We start from the raw sequence: 21,104 nt of genomic DNA, 5'->3' as shown, positions 1-21,104 counted from the left end.
CATTGGGGGTAGGTGTCCAAATTCTAGAATCCGCCCTAGTGGGGTTTAAGACAACGTTATCAAGAAGTGCAAGAAGGCTCGAAATACAGTCGAAGTCTGAGTCTCTCAAATCCCTTCTTAGACCCAAGTTCCACCCAATCCCAGAAATGGAAGAGGACGGGGTGGTGAAAGACGAGATCAGCTCATTTTTCAAATCAGAAAGAGCATACAAAGACGAAAACTGATCCTTTAGAGGGGCGCTCCCCACCCAGGTTTGTTCCCAAAATTTTATGGAGTTACCGGAATTCAAGTCATACCTGATATTAGGAATGAAAACTGGTAGCAGGTCATGAATGTCTTTCCAAGGAGAATTGCTTGTGATCCTAGCTCTGATTCTAGCGTCCCATCCATTGTGCTTCAGCCCATGAATACTTGCCACTATTCTAGCCCATAGCTTCTCTCTCTCCATAGGAAACCTCCACAACCACTTCCCCAGCAGAGTCATATTCCTTCTCCTGATACTCCCAAGCCCCAAACCACCACACGACTTACTCCTACACACTATTTCCCCACTAACTCTATGATCCCTCTTCTCTTCTCCCGGCTCCCATAGGAAATCTCTCATTATCTTCTCTAATCTGTTAGCAATCTTCACTGGGATTTTAAACACCAACATGAAAAAGATGGGTAAGTTAGCAAGCGTGGCCTTGATTAGTGTAATTCTCCCACCAAGAGAGAGGTAGTTCTTTTTCTAGGATACCAATCTTTTTTCAAACCTTTCCATCACCGGGTTCCAGAAACTCTCTCTCTTGGGATTATCACCTAATGGTAATCCTAAGTAGTTCAGAGGCCACCCCGAAACTTCACACCTCAGCACTTCAACACTCTCCCTGATCTCTCCCTCCTCCAAATTCACCCCCACTACACAACTTTTCCCAAGGTTAACCTTCAAATTGGACATTTGCTCAAACAGTTGTATCACCGACTTTAAATTCCTGATAAACCTCACATTACCACCTTCACAAAACAGAATCGTGTCATCAACAAACTGTAAGTGAGTGAGGGGGGTTTCCACCCTCCCAACCCTCCAGCCTCTAATGAGCCCCCTAGAATCTGCTTTGTGAATCAGTTTCCCCAAAACCTCCACAATTAAAATGAACAAGAAAGGAGAAAGGGGGTCTCCTTGTCTTATACCCCTACTGGCTGGAAAGAAATCTACCACTGTCCCATTCACTAGCACTGAACAATGACAATTCCGGACATAGCCCATGATCCACTTACACCATCTAGCCCCAAACCCGAATTTAGTTAAAACTTTCCTCAAGAACTCCCAGTCTACCAAGTCATAAGCCTTTTCCAAGTCCAGCTTACAGACCACACCCTTCTTCTTATCCCTCTTAAAGTTCTCCACACTCTCATTAGCAATTAAAATCTGGTCTGTAATATGTCTTCCACTCACAAAAGCTCCTTGATAGTGTGCAATGATATCTGGCAGTACCTTCTTCAGCCTCAAAGACAACACTTTTGCAATGATCTTATACAAGCTATTAACCAAGCTTATTGGCCTAAAATCCTTCGGGTGGGATGCATCTTTCTTTTTTGGAATTAAGGCTATAAATGTAGAGTTCACACCCGGATTGACAATTCCTCTCCTGAAAAACTCCTCAAACACCCGCAAGAGATCATCTTTCAAGATATCCCAACAATCTTGATAAAAAGCCATTGTAAACCCATCCGGCCCTGGAGCTTTTGTTCTATCCATAGAGAACACAACCTCCTTGATCTCTTCTATATTAAAGCTTCTTTCCATCCTTCTCCTGTTCTCCACCCCTACATCTGGCCAATCCAAACCTTCTATCCACACCCTTCTACTCACAGGCCTTCTTAGAATAGATTTGAAGTGCTCCACACAGGTCCTGACAATCTCCTCTTGCTGTACTAACTCAACTTCATCTACTACCAATTTGGAGATAAAGTTCTTCCTTCTCCTACCATCTGCTAGAGAGTGGAAATACCTAGTGTTTCTATCTCCCTCTTGCAACCATTTACACCGAGATTTTTGCCTCCAACTAATTTCCTCCTTGTGCAGGTAGTCCTCTAACTGTCTTCTCAATTCTCTCCTGAGGTCATTTTCTTCCTCTCCAAATTCTCCCATTTCCTCCTTAAAGTCAAGGCTTTCAATCTTCTTCATCAAGTCTCCCTTTCTTTCTTCTGTCCTCCCGAACTCCATCAAATTCCACTCCTTGATTCTTGCTTTCAAGAATTGTAGTTTCTTATGGAATCTCATCCCCTCCCATTCCACTGACGGTTTACACTCATGCCACCACTCCCTCACTTTGTTAGGAAACCCTGGATGAAGTAACCACATATTTTCAAATCTAAAGGGGGTAGGACCTCCACTCCCTCACTTTGTTTGAAAATACTTTATATGTTTGCTTTTATTTTTAAATTTTCATTTGAATACACTTTACATGTTATGTTTATGTATTTTAATTTTAGATAATAGATCTTTTAAATCATTTATTTTAAAATTTAAGTTTATATTTTTATTAACATTATGTTTAATAATTTTTATTTTTTTTGCATTTTTTTTTGGAATCGCCTTGTGCCTTGTGCCTCAGGCGCAAATTGGCCCTTGTGCTTTTTTTACGCCTTGCGCTTTTAAAACACTGATCGGGATTGATTAACTGGAACACATGGAACCATATTGGGGAAGCCATGGGGTAGTGAATGAATATATGGCCTTTAATTCCTAACTCTAGCTAGCAATTTTGACCCCAACCCATTTGGCCCACCCAACCCACCCACTTCAAAACCCAACCCATACCCACCCATTCTAGTGGTGGGTCGACATGGGTTGGGTGACCCATTAGGGTTAGGGTGGGGTTGAGTCAAGGGTTACCCATTAACCTTTGACTTTAAACTTGTTCAAAAATTTTTCCTCCTTATTTCAAAGGTTTCTTTTCCTCTGTTTACCATTTAGGGTTTTCTTCTCTATTTAGGGCTTGCTCAAATCACTAAAGCAAGCTTCAAAACCACCAACAACCACTCTCGTTGCCACCCTTCTCACTATTTAGGGTTCGCTCAAGTCGTTGCTACCATTCTCGTCGCCACCAGCAATGACACTAATTAGCGTTCCTCCTCTCCAAGCTTGAAGTTTTGAATCATTGCACCATGATCTTGCACCAATGGCGGATGGACACCTTTGGAACACTTCAAAGCTTCCTGTTGGCATTCCTCCCCAATCTTTGAAGCAACACCAATGGTGTGACCTTGTTTCAACAAACTGATGTTGGCAATTGAACAAAGCAAAGGATGTTGTCGATTGAACACAGCAGAGGATGCCAACAATTTTATTTTATTTTTTTATCAGAGGGATGCCAACAATTGAATGGATCAAGGAGGAGAAACAAGGGTCAGAAATCAGGAGTAGATGATTCCGGTGAGTTAGATAGGACCTTTTGATCTGGGACCCACCACCGTAGCCAATTTTTTTTTTATTTTTTATTTTTTTTATCATTTTTGTATATTTTATATGATCATTGTTTTTTTAGTTTTTTTTTATGAATCATTTTTAGCTGAAATATATAATGAGGTGCAGATGAAAATTTTTATCATTTTTATGTGTTTTCTGTATTTTTTATTTTTACCTGAAATATATAATTTCTGGAAACTTTTATTATAATTTTCTGTGATTATTGTTTTTGGTTGAAATATATAAGTTTTTCAATTTTAATTATTTTATTTATTATTCTGCAATTTCTGATTTTTTGGCTGAAAAATATATTTTTTTGAATTTTTATCATTTAATGTTTTCATCAATTTCTATCAATTTGTGCATTATCTGCATTTTTTTTGGCATTTTCCTACACTTATTTATATTTTAATGCTATTTTGTTTTGTATTTTTACCATTTGTTGTGTTTTGTGTTTTTTATATTTATTTGAAAAAATGATTTTTTTTTATGTTTTTTGTCATTGAAATATATAGTTCTATGTTTTTATGTAATTAGAATAGAGAAAATTTAAAAATGTCTAATTTGAATAATTGAATTAGAGGGTCAAATGGGTGGACTAGGGTGGATCAGGGTCAATGTGGGTTGTGACCCACTCTGATCCACTAACATGGGTGGCAAGAAATCAGATTTGGTCCTCACAGTCCCTTGCAGTTGTGCATTGGGAATATCTCCCCATGAAAAAAATATACAACTATACAAGTACAGAGATGTTCCCAATGCACGGCTGTAAAAGGCTGTGTGGGTGGTTCTGTGAGGACCAAATATAATCTTGGGTGGCAAATGGGTAATGGGTTAGTGGAAGGGGACTCTCAGGTGGTCATTCCTGGACAAGGTGTAGCATCCAAATCCCTTGGATCTATAGGCATACATTTAGGGAGATTGAGAGCATTGCAAGGGAGTTGAATTTTCAAATGGGTGAGAAGAACAGTAAATGGGATGGCGGATACTCTAGCTATACAAGGGGCTATGAGACATCAAATGTTTTAGGTAAAACTGTAAAACTGTATTGTGGGGGAAAAACTATCACCCTGTTGAAACTTTCTTATTTGGCTCTATTAAAATATCATCTTATTGATAAAAAATTAACAATGGATGTGGCACTGAACAGAACAGAATGGTGAAACAGGATTCATATAGCCAAATCCATATAGTTGGGACAAGGATTTTCTGATGATGATCCTTATTTCTACATTTAAAATATTATTTCAGGCATTGATCACACCCAGACAGCCAAAAGAAAAAGAGAAAAGAAAAACCTTAATGCACATGGTGAATCTTAATGTACCATCAGTGGTTAGGCCAATGGAAGAGGTTCTTTATGTTGTTAATTCATGCTAGTGAACATAGAAGTTTATTATTACAGAGGTTCTTTATTCTTTACTTTTTTTTTTTAAATTTCTGCTAGGTTCTTTTTTTTACTAATTTTTACTGCCTTGCATTTTATAGTTCCAAGGATGGTGATAGTAATGCAATCCTCTTGGTGCAAAAGAAAAAGAAAAAAACAAAATGTGCAAAACAGGTATAGATGCAACCTAAAATGCTTTGTCATCCTAAAGCTTTGTATTATTAAGGTATCTGAATGCTAGTATATGCTTCTTGATGGTTAAATTTCCTTATTTTTGCTCTGGAAAAGGGCCAGACAAAGAAAAAACCAAGCTTGAGCAAATCTCAGAAAAGAAAGCTGAAGAAGTTGGAGGTTTGTGTCTCTGAGCCTATTTAGTTGGTAATCAAAGTTTGCTAGACTTTGGATTGAAACCTTTACTGTGTGCAGGAGGAGAAGGAGAAAGCAACATTGCTATCTAAAAGCATTGAAACCTTGGAGTATGTCTGTTTGATGCTTTGTTTTATTTGTGCATAATTGCAATTTATTTGTTTTCACAGGGTACAGGATGTTTGGTAAATACAAGTAGTTTACTATATATAATGACCATTGAATTTTATAAATAATTTACCATTTCAGGCAGTACAAGATTAGAGAGGATGCATATTCACTTCTGCGGTCTTCAGGGAATATTGGTCAGGTATGTAGTATTAAAGTAACATTCTTTCTGTTTTTTCACATTTAAAGGAAATCCTTTTTAGGAGCCCCACAAAAAGGAAAAGAAAAAGAAAACAAGAATCTCTTAACAGTCAATGGGCTTCCATGCATGTAGGCTGAGACTATGCGGCAAAAACGCTTAAGGGCTATTCAATTTTCTAAAGTTGGTTTAGAAGTGCCACAAGATGATCCACCCTTAAAGAGAAGGGGTAATGATGAGAATTTCTGCCAAAATCAGTCTGATGTTGATAAAAGCCACCACAAGCAGGAGTCTAGTAAGAGTGACTTTCAGCAACCAGTGCTGGTAGACAGGGCAGAAAGAAGGGGTAATGATAAGAATTACTGCCAAAGTCAGTCTGCTATTGATAGAATCCACCACAAGCAGGAGTCTAGCAAGAATGACTTTCAGCAACTAGTGATAGTAGGCAGGGAAAATGTTACTTCTGGATCTTTAGACACTTGGCATGAACCAGCATATAGCAGTCAACAAGATACTGATATTGGATTTGATGTTATAGTTTCCAAGGAATCTTCTGACAAGGACAATTGGACATGCATCCAATATCAGGAAAAATCTTTGCTTATGTCATCAAATCAAGATCAGAGGAAAAATACGAATTTACAGGTATGCTTTTTCCATTAAGTCTCATTTAAATGAGTGTATGTAGCTTCTAGTGGATGCATGTGTGTGTGTGGCATGATTATCCTCTGATCGTTGACTAATATAAGCTGGGGATTGACTGGAGCCAGAATAGGGAGGATGGTAGTCCCAAATCAGATACCCCTAGTACTGGTGTCTTTGTTAATTCTTCTGTAAGGAGACCTATTGCTCCTATAGTTGTACATGTATCAAGACCAAAAGAAGTTGACATCAAGAGGAAGGATCTTCCAATAGTCATGATGGAGCAGGAGATAATGGAAGCTATAAATGAGCATTCTGCTGTTATCATTTGTGGAGAGACTGGTTGTGGTAAAACTACTCAAATTCCTCAGGTAAGTTGTAGCTTTGTTCTCATATTTTAGCAGCCAGAGTTGAAGTGTAGAAGATGATAAAATTCTGCCTTTTGGTTGATATCTTGCAGTTCCTTTATGAAGCTGGCTTTGGCTCAAACAAGTCTCAAGCTAGGAATGGAGTAATTGGTGTTACACAACCACGCCGTATTGCTGTCCTTGCTACTGCTAAGCGAGTGGCATTTGAGCTAGGTCTTCATCTAGGAAAGGAGGTTGGCTTTCAAGTTAGACATGACAAGAGGATTGGTGACAGTTGCTCCATCAAGTTCATGACAGATGGAATTTTGCTTCGAGAAGTGCAGGTTATTCACTCTTCTTTTATTTTGTTATGTATGCATATTGGAAAATTTGTGGTTAACTTTTATATAAATAGGGGTTATTTTTACTTGTTCAGGATACATTAAAGGTAGATAATGTTTATGTTATTTCATGTTTCTCAACAATATTTTCCATTACCGATTTATCAAAAACAAAAAAAATTCCATTACTTGATGATGACCCCAGCTATCTGGGGACTTGGGATACTAAATCATTTTCCCTTTGAAGATATAACTTGAGTTTTCGGTTATGTATTTGCACACTCAATCATTTCAATAGATTTGCATTCTCAGTGAATCTTTTTGTTTCTTAATCTATTTTTTGACAGATATTTTTTTAATCTATTTTTATATAGACTTTGTTTCTTAATCTAAGTGTGTTGTATTGTCAAGAAAAATCCAAATGAAGGGGAAATTGCAGATATTGGCACATTGAACAAGTCTTTTTTATTTCTCCTTTTATTGGCATCTTGTGAAATTTATTAGAACGGGGAAAATGCAGATATTGGCATCTTGTAAAGGGCCATCCCAACCAAGATGTTACCCTTGAAGCAACAAACGAACTGAGTGAATAAATAATGGACCATGACCTTATCATAACAACCCCTCATTGCAATGCATAAAAAGGGTTGTTGGTCAATAAAAATCTGTTTGACATCCAGTATGAACATCTTGTTTGGAGGGCTACAAAGATATGATACTGACTAGCAGACCTAGAGAAGCCGCTAATAGGGATGATTTATATCGAGGGTCCCCTTGGAGGTACAATGTTTGTTAGTGTAGCAGGCTCTCTCAACTTGGCTAAAGCTGTGTCTCTATTATCTTCTTTGAAAAAAATGAAGTTTCTTTTGCACTTTTGATCTATTACTCATAAAAAGGCTCATCTAAAGTCTATGATAGAAAATTTGGTAACATGATTTGAAAGTGGGAATTGTTTTCAAAATGAATAAAACAAAAGTGTCTAGCATGTGAATCGAATTGAGAACAAGAGAGAGAACAGAATTAGGGGTGTCAAGAATGGTCGACCCCCACCCCAAAGAGCCTCTTTTATATTAAAAGATATGAAAGATATGTACAATTACAAGAATGCCCTTATAGGGATGAAAGATAAAAAGAACAAATAAAATAATAAGAAATTTGTACTGTACAACAAGAGCTATACTAATAATGTACATCAAGATATATCTTCACACTCCCCCTCAAACTGATGCGTAGACATCAGCATCAGTTTGCCCACAAGAACGAGGTGTTGACTCTTAGTCATGGCCTTGGTGAAGATGTCGGCAATTTGCATGTGAGAGGCTACATGAGGAAGAGATATAGAGTCAGCAACGAAAAGGTCTCTAATAAAGTGATAGTCCACCACCTCGATATGTTAAGTCCTCTCATGGAAGACAGGATTAGATGCAATCTTGATAGCACTTGTGTTGTCGGCATATAGAGGGATAGGTGTAGGAAGTTTAGTACCAAGATACATGAAGAGAGACTTCAACCAAACAATCTCACTATAGGTAGAAGACATAGCTCTATACTCAACTTCGGTAGAAGACTTAGAGACAGTCTGTTGTTTCTTACACTTCTAGGAGATGAGAGAATCACCCATGAAGATGCACCACCCAGTAGTGGATCGACGAGTGTCAGGACAACCAGCCCAATCTGCATCAGCATAAACTCTCAACTGTATGTGTGATGAGGAAGAGAAAAACAGCCCCTGAGAGGTTGTGTCTCTAACATAACGGATGGTGCGGTGAACAACAGTCATATGAGGTTGCTACGGGGCAGAAACAAATTGACTAACAACCTGAACAACATGTGAAATATCAGGCCGAGTCATAGTGAGATAGATCAGAAAGCCAACAAGTTGATGGTACAAAGTAGCATCAGGAAGAATTAGGCCTTTAGATTTATACAACTTCTCATTCAACTCCAGAGGGGTATCAACGTGTTTTTCATCAGTAATTCCAGCTAGTTTGACGAGATCAAGGGCATATTTTTGCTGACAAATGAAATACCCTCGACTGCTACAATGGACTTCCAAACCCAAAAAATAAGGGGGCCCATGTCCTTCATGTGAAAGGAGTTATGAAGTAAGAACTTCAACTCACAAATGCCATCATGATCATCCCCAGTTAACAACATGTCATCAACATACAATAGTAGAATAGTGATACCTTGTGGCCTTCTCGTAATAAAGAGAGTAGTCAGAGGAACTTTGATTATACCCAGTTGCAACAACATCTCGAAAGCTTTCAAACCAAGCCCTGGGTGCTTGCTTTAGACCATACAGGGATATCTTTAGGTGATAGACACGTGAAGAATCACTGCAATATCCAAGTGGAGGCTTCATGTAGATTGCCTCCTTCAGTTCACCATGAAGAAAAGCATTCTTCACGTCTAGTTGGTAGATAGCCTAGGAATGAACATCAGATATGGCTAGAAGAGTCCGAACTGTGGTGATCTTAGCAACTGGGGCAAAAGTTTCTTCATAACCAATCCCATATTCCTAACTGTATCCTTGGGCAACTAACTGAGCCTTGTATCGATCAAGGGAACCATCTGACTTCAGTTTGATCGTATAGACCCAACGACTTCCAAGGCCCATTACAAGACAGATGGGCCAAGGGACCCTTTAAGTAAACACGTGACTGGGAGGAGGGATGAGCTGATAGACGAGATTAAGCGTCTATCTTCTTCTACCCCGAATCCCACCTTTCGGTCGAACAGTTCAGGCGTAAAATCTCAAGACTCTCAGTCTCGAGGCTCTCTACAGTGGGTCCCATCCAACCTAGCGAACCGTCTCTCACCAGATAGGCGCAACCCGAAATACCTGAAGCCTAGTGATTTGAACAGAATAGGGTTTGAAGATTGGTTGAGTGAACAAAACAGCAGTGACGATTCTGATAGAGATGAAATTGTAAGTTTGGGAAGTCTGTCTCCGAAAAGCAACAATGATTTACTTGAAATAGAAAGTTTGCATACAAAGCTGTTGTTTTTAAAGGAAGAGATTGAAGAGGCAGGTGGCGGGAAGACTAGAAATGGCAAAGAAAATGGTTCTAAAGCTGTGAAAACTCCTCTTCCCTTCGTCGAGGGAGCTGACCCTGAGTCTAATGAATTACAGGATGTTCGTGGAGAGGGACAAGAATCGGCCGTGAGGATGGATGTGGGTATTTCAGTGTCGGAAACACAGAGAAAGGATTTCCAAGTGGGTAGGTCGTCAGGAAGTGATTCTTTCACTATGTCTACTTCACAACTTGTCCAAAAAGGGGAAAGGCCTTAAAACCATTTGTCGCCTATCAGCAACTCAATTCCAGTGATTCTAGTCCTACCCCTGTCCTACCAGGTATGGGTGTCAATTCTTTTTTAGGTACTGACCTGTGTGCTATGCTTGTAACAGATATTCTAGCTTCCCATCCAGGAGGTTCTGATGTAAGAGAGAGGGTGATACTGGAAGGAGGAGAGAGGGTGATGGAAGGAAGTAGTAAGGGGGAGGCGGACAGAATTTGGGAGTTGATCTGTACAATGATGGAGGAACTAAAAAAAATGAAGGATTCTTAGAGAGATGTTGTAGCCAAAATAAGTGTGAGCAGGGTAAAATTCTTCCTCGTACATTGGCTGGAAAGGATGGAGAAAAGAAAGAGGATGATTGTTGTATTAGGAAGGGGGGGGGGGAAAAGGAACAAAGAAGAAAAAAAGATCTGAAGTGGAAAGGCTAATCTCAAACATTGAGGGAGATTTAGAATTTAGTGGTAGAGGGGATAGGAGGAAGGGCCTAAAATGAGGAGATTATGGCCTTTTCATGGGTTTTTTGCTATTTTGTCTCGATGAAAATTATTAGCTGGAATGTAAGAGGGTTAGGGAGTGCAAGAAAGAGAAGGGTGATCAAAGACCTACTCCGAAGGGAAAACCCCGATATTGTGTTGTTATAAGAATCAAAAATGATGGAATTAGATGGGAGATGGGTGAGGAGTTTTTGGAGGTCTAGAGGTTTAGGTTGGAGCTCGTCTCCTTCTTGGGGAGCCTCGGGGGGGATTGTAACACTATGGAGGGAGGATGTGGTGGAAGTAGTGGAAGAATTGATAGGCAGATTCTCAGTTTCCATTAAGTGTAAGAATGTAGAGGATGGGTGTGTATGGGCCTTAACCAATGTTTATGGCCATAGATCCTATAGAGAGAGGAATGAGATGTGGGAGGAACTATATGCAATCAAGGGGCTATGGGATGACCCTTGGTTCCTGGGTGGGGATTTTAATGTCATTAGATTCTCTGATGAAACCAGTAATCCCCAATAGGTAATTACAACAAGCATGAGAAAATTTAATGGTTTTATTGAAGAATGTGAATTGAAGGAAATACCTCTACTACAAGCCAGTTACACTTGGTCCAACCTTCAGGAAACCCCTTTGTGTTCGAAGTTGGACAGGTTCTTATTTAACCTTGCCTGGGAGAATAGTTTGGAAAACTTGGTTGCTAGAGCATTACCCAGGGTCACCTCTGATCACTGTCCTATCCAGATAGGTACTGAGTTTTCTCCTACAGGACCCAAACCTTTTAGATTCGAAAATATGTGGCTTACCCATCCAGATTTTGTGAAAAAAGTGAAGGAATGGTGGGGTGAGGAGGAGAAGGGGGTAAGATGGAAGGGGATCAAGTTTCATAAGAAATTAAAAAGGTTGAGAGCCAAAATAAAAGAGTGGAATAGAGATCATTTTGGTAGAATTGAGGAGCAAAAATTGTGCCTAATCTCTCGAGTAGAAAACTTGGATGTAAAGGAATCTCAAAATGGGTTGACCGAGGAGGACAGAGTGTTAAGGAGACAATTGAAAAATGATTTGGAAGAGGTGTTATTGAGGGAAGAAATCAGTTGGAGACAAAAATCTAGACACAAGTGGATTAAGGAAGGCGATGGGAACACTAGATTTTTCCATGATTTGGCAAATGGGAGACGAAGAAAGAATCTTGTGACCAAGCTAGAGATAGGAGAGGAGGTGATTACCAACCAGGATGACATAGCCAGAAAATTTGTGGACCACTTCAAATCGATTTATAGTAGACCTTTGAGTGAGAGAGCAGTCGTGGAAGGGGTGGAATGGCCAAGAATTGATGATGGAGTGGCAAGGTGGCTGGAAAGGGATTTCGAGGAAGAAGAGATTAAGAAAGTTGTCTTTCTAATGGATAGATCCAAGGCTCCAGGTCCAGATGACTTTACAGTGGGTTTTTATCAAGACTGTTGGGAGGTGTTGAAAGAGGATTTAGTTGAAGTCTTTAAGGAATTTGCAGACAATCACATTATAAGCCCTGGAATTAATGCCACCTTTTTGGCCTTGATGCCTAAGAAGAATGATGCCAACCACCCAAAAGATTATAGGCCTATTAGTTTGGTGACAAGCATCTATAAAATTCTGGCTTAAGTGCTCTTGTTGAGGATCAAAACAGTCCTCCCTTCTATCATTAGTGAAACCTAGGGGGCTTTCATTCAAGGGCGACAAATAACAGATCAGATCTTAATTGTGAATGAGTGTGTGGAGGAAATGAAAAGGTCTAGGAAGAGAGGTTTCACTTGTAAATTGGATCTTGAAAAGGCCTATGATTTGGTGGACTGGGAGTTTCTATTAGAGGTTATGCGAAACTGTGGATTTGGGGACAAGTGGTGTAGTTGGATTTTTTGGTGTATCAGTACTTGTCACTGATATGGTGAGGGACTTTTTTCCAGCTTGTAGGGGTGTTAGGCAAGGGGATCCACTCTCACCCTTCCTTTTCACCTTAGTAGCTGATGTGATTAGTAGGATCATTACTAAGGCTGACAGTGAAGATGCCATTAGGGGTTGGAGAATAGGGAGACACCAAGTCCCCGTCACCCACCTTCAGTTTGCAGATGACCTAATGATCTTTTGTGAAGGAGGTTTTAGCGAAAAAGGTAGCAAACCTAAAGGAGCTAATCAAAGGATTTGAAAGTATTTCTAATTTGAGAATAAATTTGGAAAAGAGCTGCATAGCGGGTATAAATTTGGAGGTAGGGGAGGTCGAAGCTATTGCGGAGTGTCTTGAGTGTTCCACCTCTGCTTGGCCTATGTCATATTTAGGGCTTCCTTTAGGGGCAAATCCTAGGGAGAGTAGATTTTGGACCCCAGTGATAGAAAAGTTTGAGAAGAGATTAGCCTCCTGGAAGAGGAATTATGTCTCTTTAGGAGGGAGAATTACCCTAATAAGAGCTACCTTGGCTAACTTACCTACCTATTTTTTGTCTGTATTTAGGATACCAGTTAGGGAAGCTAGGAAACTGGAGAAGTTGATGAGGTATTTCTTATGGGAGCCGGGACAAGAAAAAAAGGATCACTTGATTAATTGGGAAATTGTGTGCAGAAGTAAAGAAGAGGGGGGTTTGGGACTTGGGAGGGTAACTAGAATAAATCAAGCTCTGTTAGGGAAATGGTTATGGCGATGGCCATTGGAAAGAGAGAGATTGTGGCATGAGGTGGTGGGAAGCATTCATGGGAGGTCAGAGAATGGATGGGATGCTGGTGTATCAAGTCAAGCTAACCTAGCAACACCTTGGAAGGCCATTCACAACACCCTTTCTCAATTCCTCAATTTTATCAAGTATGAAGTTTGTTTTGGCAACACTGTTCATTTTTGGGAGGATATTTGGGTAGGAGACACCTTTAAAGGATCTGTTCCCTTTGCTATTTTATGTTTCTTTGTACAAAAAAGAGGTGGTCTCAAAATTTGTCTCACCTTTGGGAACACCCTTAAATCCTACTTGGGATTTTGGGTTTCGTAGAGGACTTGGGGATGATGAAATTGAATCTCTTTCTGTCTTGCTTGGTTGTCTTAATCATGTTTGTTTGGATCCCTCCAAGCCAGATAAGAGGGTATGGACTCCTAGACCCAATGGAACCTTCACTTGTGCTTCTTTCTTCAAGTCCATCTCTCAACTTTCTACTCACCAACCCTTTTCGTCAAAAGAAATTTGGTGCAGGCTAGTTCCCCAAAAAATTATGGCGTTTTGTTGGGAAGTATTCCATGGGAAAGTAAACACTCTAGGTAACCTACAAAAGAGAAGATCTTTCCTCTGTATTTCTCCTAATTGGTGTATCCTCTATAGAGCTCATGGTGAGGATTGTTACCACCTATTAATATTTTGTCCCTTTTCTGCAGACCTGTGGGCTTGGCTACTTTCGTTCTTTGGGAGTAGTTGGAGTCTACTAGCAGAAGTTCACATGCTTTTCAACCATTCTACCTTTTATTGGCCTACAAAAATAGGGAGAATTATGTGGAGATGTGCTCGTGCTGCCTTGATTTGGACTCTTTGGGAAGAAAGGAATGTTAGAATTTTTCAAGAAAAGGAAAGGAGCAGTCAGGAATTGAAAGGCTGTGTGTTAAATAGGACAATACCTTGGCTGAAGACCTTGGAAATCTTTCATCAATTCTCCTTTAATGACCTTTGGAGAAATTGGTCAGCAGTAGTGAGGTGTTCATCCCTAAAGGACAAATCAATTACAAGCTGGTCTCCTCCATCCGAAGGCTCATTGAAGTTGAACTTTGATGGAAGTAGCATGGGTAATCCAGGATTATCCAGAATAGGGGGTGCTTTGAGAAATGAGAAGGGAGAGATTTTGTTGCTCTACTCAAGTCCCTTGGGAATTGGGGACTCCATCAGGGCAGAACTTTTAGCTGCTGTACAAGGGGTGCAATTTGTAAACCAGTTGGGGGTACAACACCTAACAATCGAGGGGGATTCCAAAGTGGTGGTGGGTTGGTTGAAAAATCCTGAAGAGGCTATGTGGCGTTACAAGAATGAAATGAAGAAATTTAGTTGGTTGACAAGGAATATGTTGGTCACTGTACAGTGGGTGGGGAGATCAGCAAATACTTTGTCAGATGTGTTAGCTAAGCAAGGGGTAAATAGGGAAGAATTGTTTTGGGCTCAGTTGTGATTCTTGCTTTTCTTTCCTAGTTTACTTGTAAGATTCAAGGAAGGGCTGCAGCTCGCACCTCTCCCTGGGATGTTGTATGAACTCACTCTAAATCTGCTTCTGAATTAATAAATTTATTATCATTCATCAAAAAAAATAATGTACATCAAGATATATCTTCACATAGCATGTCCCCTCTCCCCTCTGAACAAAAGAATCAGCTACCAGCACTTCTTTGCTGGAACCCATCCTTCAGAAGGGACTTTAATGATTGGGAGATTCAACAGATAGGGGATCTTCTAGCTTTGCTTCAAGATCAGACTCTGAACTTGCAAAGCCAGGATTCAAGAGTGTGGAAATGGGAGAAATCAGGAGTATTCTCAGTTAAGTCCTTCTACATATATTTAGTAGATGGAAATGGTACACATTTTCCTAGTCGGGTCATTTGGGGGACAGTGGCACCCATGAAAGTTAAATTTTTTGCTTGGGTGACAGTTCTAGAGAAATGCTTAACAAAAGAGATGCTATTGAAGAAAGGTTTTCCATGCAATGATTTGAGCTGTAGCCTGTGCAGTGGGGAGATGGAATCAGTTAACCATCTGTTTTTACATTATAAGTTTGTAGCAGAGATATGGAACTATTTTCTAAAGTGCTTAAAGGTCAGCTGAAGTATGCCTGCCTCAGTTAAAGAATGCTTTGAGGCTTGGCACATACCGGGGATGACAAAGAAGGGGAAGTTGTGCTGGTCCTCATTACCTCTGCCTATTTTGTGGGCAGTATGGAACTATGGACTGAAAGGAACAGGACTTTTGATCACAAAGACTCTACTGAAGCTGAGGTCATTAACAAGACTATTGAACTTCTTAGGAGCTGGTTGTCTATACATACAGGTTTTAAAGAAGATACAACTCACTGTAATTTTTTGAAGGTGGCCTTTTTTTTGAGGTCCTTTTGTTTATGTTTTGTACAGCTTCTCATTGTACAAAGTACCGGTTGATTAATACAATTATACTTTACGTTTTCTCAAAAAAGAAAAAAAGTCTAGCATGTCAAAGCAGCCATACAAGCTATCAGACAGCCTAGAGCTTACAGGGCACTCTAGCATGCTATTAAAATTTGATCTACACATGTGCCTACCATAAGAAATATACTTGACCTGACTTCTTTGTGTTCTCTTGTTCATTGTTCCATTGAACCATCCCTTATTATTATTATTTTTTATCAATAACATTAAATTTTATTAATCTGAGCAGAAAGTGGTAAGTACAGAAGGTTCAAAAACAGTTAAGGTTCATGAAAGATTAAACCTCTTCTCTCTCCCCCAAGAAGCCCCAATTCCCTTACAATTATGCCCAAAACAATGAGTCTCTCTCCACCCCTTGGTATTGATTATTTTCTTTTTTGACTAGCCCTTCTCTTCTTTTTTGATTGATGAACTGGCATACAATTTTATACCTAATGGTTCCACTATGCTCTCTTTGCAATGCTGTTAATATAAACTAGGCTTATTATGGTGCAGAGTGATTTCTTGTTGAGGCGATATTCTGTTATCATTCTGGATGAGGCCCATGAGAGGAGCTTGAATACTGATATACTAATTGGAATGCTTTCCCGTATTCTGCGAGTCCGTCAGGTAAATTATAAAACATTAGTGTTGTTACTCTTAGGAGTACATAATCAAAGTCCATGCTGTCTAACATTGTTTATCCATGTTGTGCTTGATGACAGAAGTTATATGAGGAACAGCAAGAGAAGATTCTTTCAGGAGTGAGAATTAGTCCAGAAAATATGGTTTCTCAGTTGAAACTCGTGCTTATGAGTGCCACCTTGCGAGTTGAGGACTTTGTTTCAGGAAGGAGGTTATTTTATGAACCCCCACCAGTTATGGAAGTTCCAACCAGACAATTTCCTGTCACCATTCACTTTTCAAAGAGAACAGACATTGTGGACTACATTGGCCAAGCTTATAAGAAGGTAATGGCAATTCACAAGAGATTGCCACCTGGTGGCATACTGGTCTTTGTCACTGGGCAGAGGGAAGTTGAATATTTGTGCAGGAAGTTCCGTAAAGCTTCAAAAGATCTTTGTGAGAATACTGCCAAAAGAAAAACTGAGAGTGAGGTCAGTGCAGCCCCTGAAGCAGGCTCCATTGATCAGGATCTTGAATTGATGGACATCAAGGAAGCATTTGAAATTCATGATCATTCATCACACCAGCAAACCGATAGGTTTAGCTTTTACGATGACAATCATGGTGATCTCAATGAGAGTGAGTTAGATTCTTCTTATGATTCAGGAACAGAAAGCGAACTGGAATGTGATGATGATGTTGGAGATCCTCTTAATAATGAAACCTTTGAGAAAGAGGGCAACCACTCCAATGTTCTAGAAGAATCTGGGAGCCTTGCACCACTGAAGGCTGCTTTTGTGGCTTTGGCAAGTAAAAATGCACCTAACCCTAATTCTAAGGAAATTCTTCCTGCAACTGCCACTACAGAAGAGTGTTCAAGTCAATCCCCTCCTATTTCATGGAAGAAACATAGGGAAGGAGGTGTATGTCTTGGTGCATTGCGCCCCTTACCTCTTTATGCTATGCTACCTGCAACAGCACAGCTTCGTGTATTCGAGGAGGTTCCAGAGGGAGAGCGGCTTGTTGTGGTTGCTACCAATGTGGCAGAAACGTCTTTGACCATCCCTGGCATCAAGTATGTTGTTGACACTGGGAGAGAGAAGGTCAAGAACTACAACTCCTCCAATGGTATGGAAACATATGAGATACAGTGGATAAGCAAGGCATCAGCTGCTCAACGTGCAGGAAGAGCTGGAAGAACTGGACCTGGGCACTGTTACCGCCTCTATTCTTCAGCAGTTTTTAGTAACTTTTTTTCTGACTTCTCAACTGCTGAGATATGCAAACTACCTGTTGATGGTGTTGTGCTTCTTATGAAATCCATGGGTATTGATAAGGTATCGTTGAAGTTTGACATTTTCTCAAAGAAGTTACTAATTGATTGGACCAAAACAGATGGTCCTGAATTGGTAGAATTGTACATTTGTGTGCTGCGTTTTTTTTAATCATCATGTATATGGTGAACATTAGCTGGGTTATATAATTACCAATTCTGAATGCTGGACAATGTATAACATGGTGATAGGGTTGTTATGCCCATCCAGTTTGGTCACCTTGTGGGGTAGAACTCTTAGAAGGACCTGCCAAATTACTAACGGTGGGTTTTACATGGTTTATATCCTAAGGGCTATAACACGGGTAGCATGTAGCATTCACATAGTTTGCAGGCAGTATACAATTTTTTATCAGAAAAAGATGATTTTATTAATTTAGTAACAGATTACAATATAGAAAGGTCCCAGAATACAAGGATCATCAACCCTATGTTTTTACACAGCCAGCTACAGTTTTTCCCAAAATAGAGAAGGCCTATCAACTCCATGTTTTTCTAGAGTGTCTGCCAATACATTTGCTGTCCTTTTAGTCCACTCAAAAGTAGAGTTAAAGCTCTGAGCCAGTAAGTCAATCTCTGAATGCAAATCTATACTTCCAGGGTGCTGAGTTTACTTGCTTAGCCCAAGAGATGACCAATAGTGAGTCCCCTTCCACTTCCAACTCTCTAGCTTCTAATTGCACTGCTAATTTCAAGCCTTGCAACAGTGCCATTATCTCTGCCTGAACCGAGTCTCCATACTCAATTGGTCCTGAGAAAGCCACAATTTCTCCATGATGATTTTTGAAAACTCCCCCTATTCCATCCCTCCCTCGGTTCCCAAAGGAGCTACCATCAAAGTTCAATTTCAATTTATTTGGCTCTGGAGGTTTCCAATCCATCTTGTAATTTCTTTATGCATTTCCATTTGTGCCACTTCCATTTTCTTATTATGTCATTTGTTGAAACATCTTTGAAGATATCTACTGTTTTTAGCCAGTGTGTAGATCTGATTTTTATTGTTTCAATTACTTCCTCCTTAGATCTGTTCTTCTCATTAGAAATCCTTTGGTTTCTTTCTTCCCAAATGGTCCAAACTACAGCTGCTCTTGCTACCCTCCATAAATATTTTGCCCTTTCTTTCTGCTGCCCCAGGAAATTGGAACTAAATAGGCTGACCACTTCTTGTGGGGGATCCCATCTGCAGCCAAACAGTGAGGAAAAGTAATCGCAAATGCAAGATACAAAAGAGCAGAAAATTAGTAAATGAGAAAGGGTCTCACCACTAGCCAAACAGAGGATGCAAACATTACATAGTCTGTGGTAGAAACTAGGGTTTGAGAAGACAGAAAAGGGAGAAACATGAGAAATTCAAGATACCCCTGAAACCAACATTATCTACAGCTGCAGTCCACTTCTGTAGTTGATGTAGATTGCAGACTACTAGTATTCAATGAACCTATTCACAATTTATGGATGTTTTAGCAAATTAGGCAAACCTTCAACATTGTAAATGTTGCATTGCAGTAATTTAATATAAGCTTTTGATTTTTTGTTTTGCTTTACAGGTTGTCAATTTCCCATTTCCAACTCCTCCTGAGGCCACTGCCTTGTTGGAAGCTGAGCGTTGCTTAAAAGCTCTTGAAGCACTTAATGACCAAGGAAGACTGACACCCCTAGGCAAGGCTATGGCACATTACCCCATGAGTCCTCGTCACTCACGCATGCTCCTTACTGTTATTCAAATAATGAGCAAAGTACAAAGTTATGCCAGAGCAAATCTTGTTTTGGGTTATGCAGTTGCTGCAGCTGCAGCTTTGAGTTTGTCAAATCCCTTTATCATGCAGTTTGAAGGGAGTCAGGGTAACAAAGCTGATTTGAATCAAGATGAGAAATCTGATACCGCAGATGGCCAGAAAATTCCAGACAAGCAAGAGAAGCTGAGACAGAAGAGAATGAAAGAAATAGCTAAACTGGCTCGTGCAAAATTTTCCAACCCAAGCAGTGATGCTCTCACCATAGCCTATGCTTTACAGTTGTTTGAGCTTACAGGAAACCCTGCAGAATTCTGCCAAAATAATGCACTCCACCTGAAAACCATGGAGGAAATGTCCAAGATGAGAAAACAGCTACTTCAATTGGTATTTCATCAAAGCTCTATAGATTCTTTTCAACAAGATTTCTCATGGATTCATGGAACTATCGAGGATGTAGAAAAGGCTTGGAGGGTTTCTGCTTACAAGCATCCACTCTTATTGAATGAGGAGGAGATCTTAGGCCAAGCTATCTGTGCTGGCTGGGCAGATAGAGTTGCCAAGCGCATTAGAGTACTTTCAGGGTCATCAGATGGAGATATAAAAGCTAATGCAGTTCGGTATCAAGCATGCGTGGTTAAAGAAACTGTGTTTCTCCATCGTTGGTCATCTGTTTCTCGATCAGCCCCTGAGTTTCTGGTGTACAATGAACTACTTCACACAAAACGGCCATACATGCATGGAGTTACAGCCATAAAATCAGATTGGCTCATCAAATATGCTTGGTCTTTATGCTATTTCTCAGCCCCACTTACAGATCCAAGACCTTTTTATGACCCTTTGACTGATCAAGTATTATGCTGGGTCAGTCCAACTTTTGGTCCTCATTTATGGCAGCTTCCATTGCATAGTTTGCCAATCAAAACTGACATGCACAGGCTGTCTGTATTTGCTTATGCTTTGCTTGAAGGCCATGTGTTGCCATGTTTAAGATCTGTGCAGAAGTTCTTGGCAGCCCCAGCAATTACCATTTTGAGACCAGAGGCATTAGGGCAAAGGCGGGTTGGAAATCTTCTCAACAAATTAAAAACCAGGTCAAGGGTTATTGATAGCCGTGCAAAGTTAAAGGAGATCTGGAATGACAATCCTCGAGAATTATATATGGAGATTCTGGACTGGTTTCAGGAGAGATTTCATAACCAATTTAAAGAGCTTTGGGCACAAATGCATCATGAGGTTCTTTTGGAGCCCCAGGAACTCTTTCCCAAAAGGGTCAAGAAAGAAAAGAGAAAAAAGTAGATAGGATACTCAGTCCAAGGTACACTGAAAAGGAACGAGTTTGATTATTTATTGACAGAGCAAGCTGACCGATGTTTCTTCCTTCTGACATGCATTGGAGGTGTATTAGCTGCATTTGAGGTAGTGTTGTACTCCCATTATGTGCATTGTCAAACTCAACCACTGGAGTCTTCTAAATAACTATTTGTGCTTTCAAATGGAGAATTGCCTGGCTTATAGTTCCTGGTATATGTCATCACAAGGATGCTGTTGATACCAGACAGCATCTTTTTATATTGTACACAAAAATAGATTGATATAGGTTAATCATAATTGGGATCTGGGTTTGATTTTT

General features: G+C 39.9%; 1 protein-coding gene across 3 annotated transcripts in view; it reads left to right on the top strand.

The window, feature by feature from the left end:
* The window catches only part of FAS4 (RNA helicase family protein), a 34,256-nt gene extending 13,152 nt beyond the window's left edge, over positions 1-21,104 (top strand). For all 3 annotated transcript variants that reach the window (XM_010253758.3, XM_088887589.1, XM_088887588.1), the window contains 10 exons: positions 4,943-5,015; positions 5,130-5,192; positions 5,268-5,317; positions 5,457-5,517; positions 5,650-6,159; positions 6,285-6,527; positions 6,617-6,847; positions 16,295-16,408; positions 16,504-17,742; positions 19,286-21,104. In XM_010253758.3, the coding sequence (XP_010252060.1) occupies positions 4,943-5,015; positions 5,130-5,192; positions 5,268-5,317; positions 5,457-5,517; positions 5,650-6,159; positions 6,285-6,527; positions 6,617-6,847; positions 16,295-16,408; positions 16,504-17,742; positions 19,286-20,770 (4,069 nt within the window). In that variant the 3' untranslated portion in view covers positions 20,771-21,104. The remainder of the gene's footprint in view (positions 1-4,942; positions 5,016-5,129; positions 5,193-5,267; positions 5,318-5,456; positions 5,518-5,649; positions 6,160-6,284; positions 6,528-6,616; positions 6,848-16,294; positions 16,409-16,503; positions 17,743-19,285) is intronic.

This window comes from Nelumbo nucifera, chromosome 5, assembly GCF_055504915.1.
Source record: "Nelumbo nucifera cultivar China Antique chromosome 5, China Antique-T2T, whole genome shotgun sequence".
Lineage (NCBI taxonomy): Eukaryota > Viridiplantae > Streptophyta > Magnoliopsida > Proteales > Nelumbonaceae > Nelumbo > Nelumbo nucifera.
This window is presented reverse-complemented; position numbering and strand designations above follow the sequence as displayed.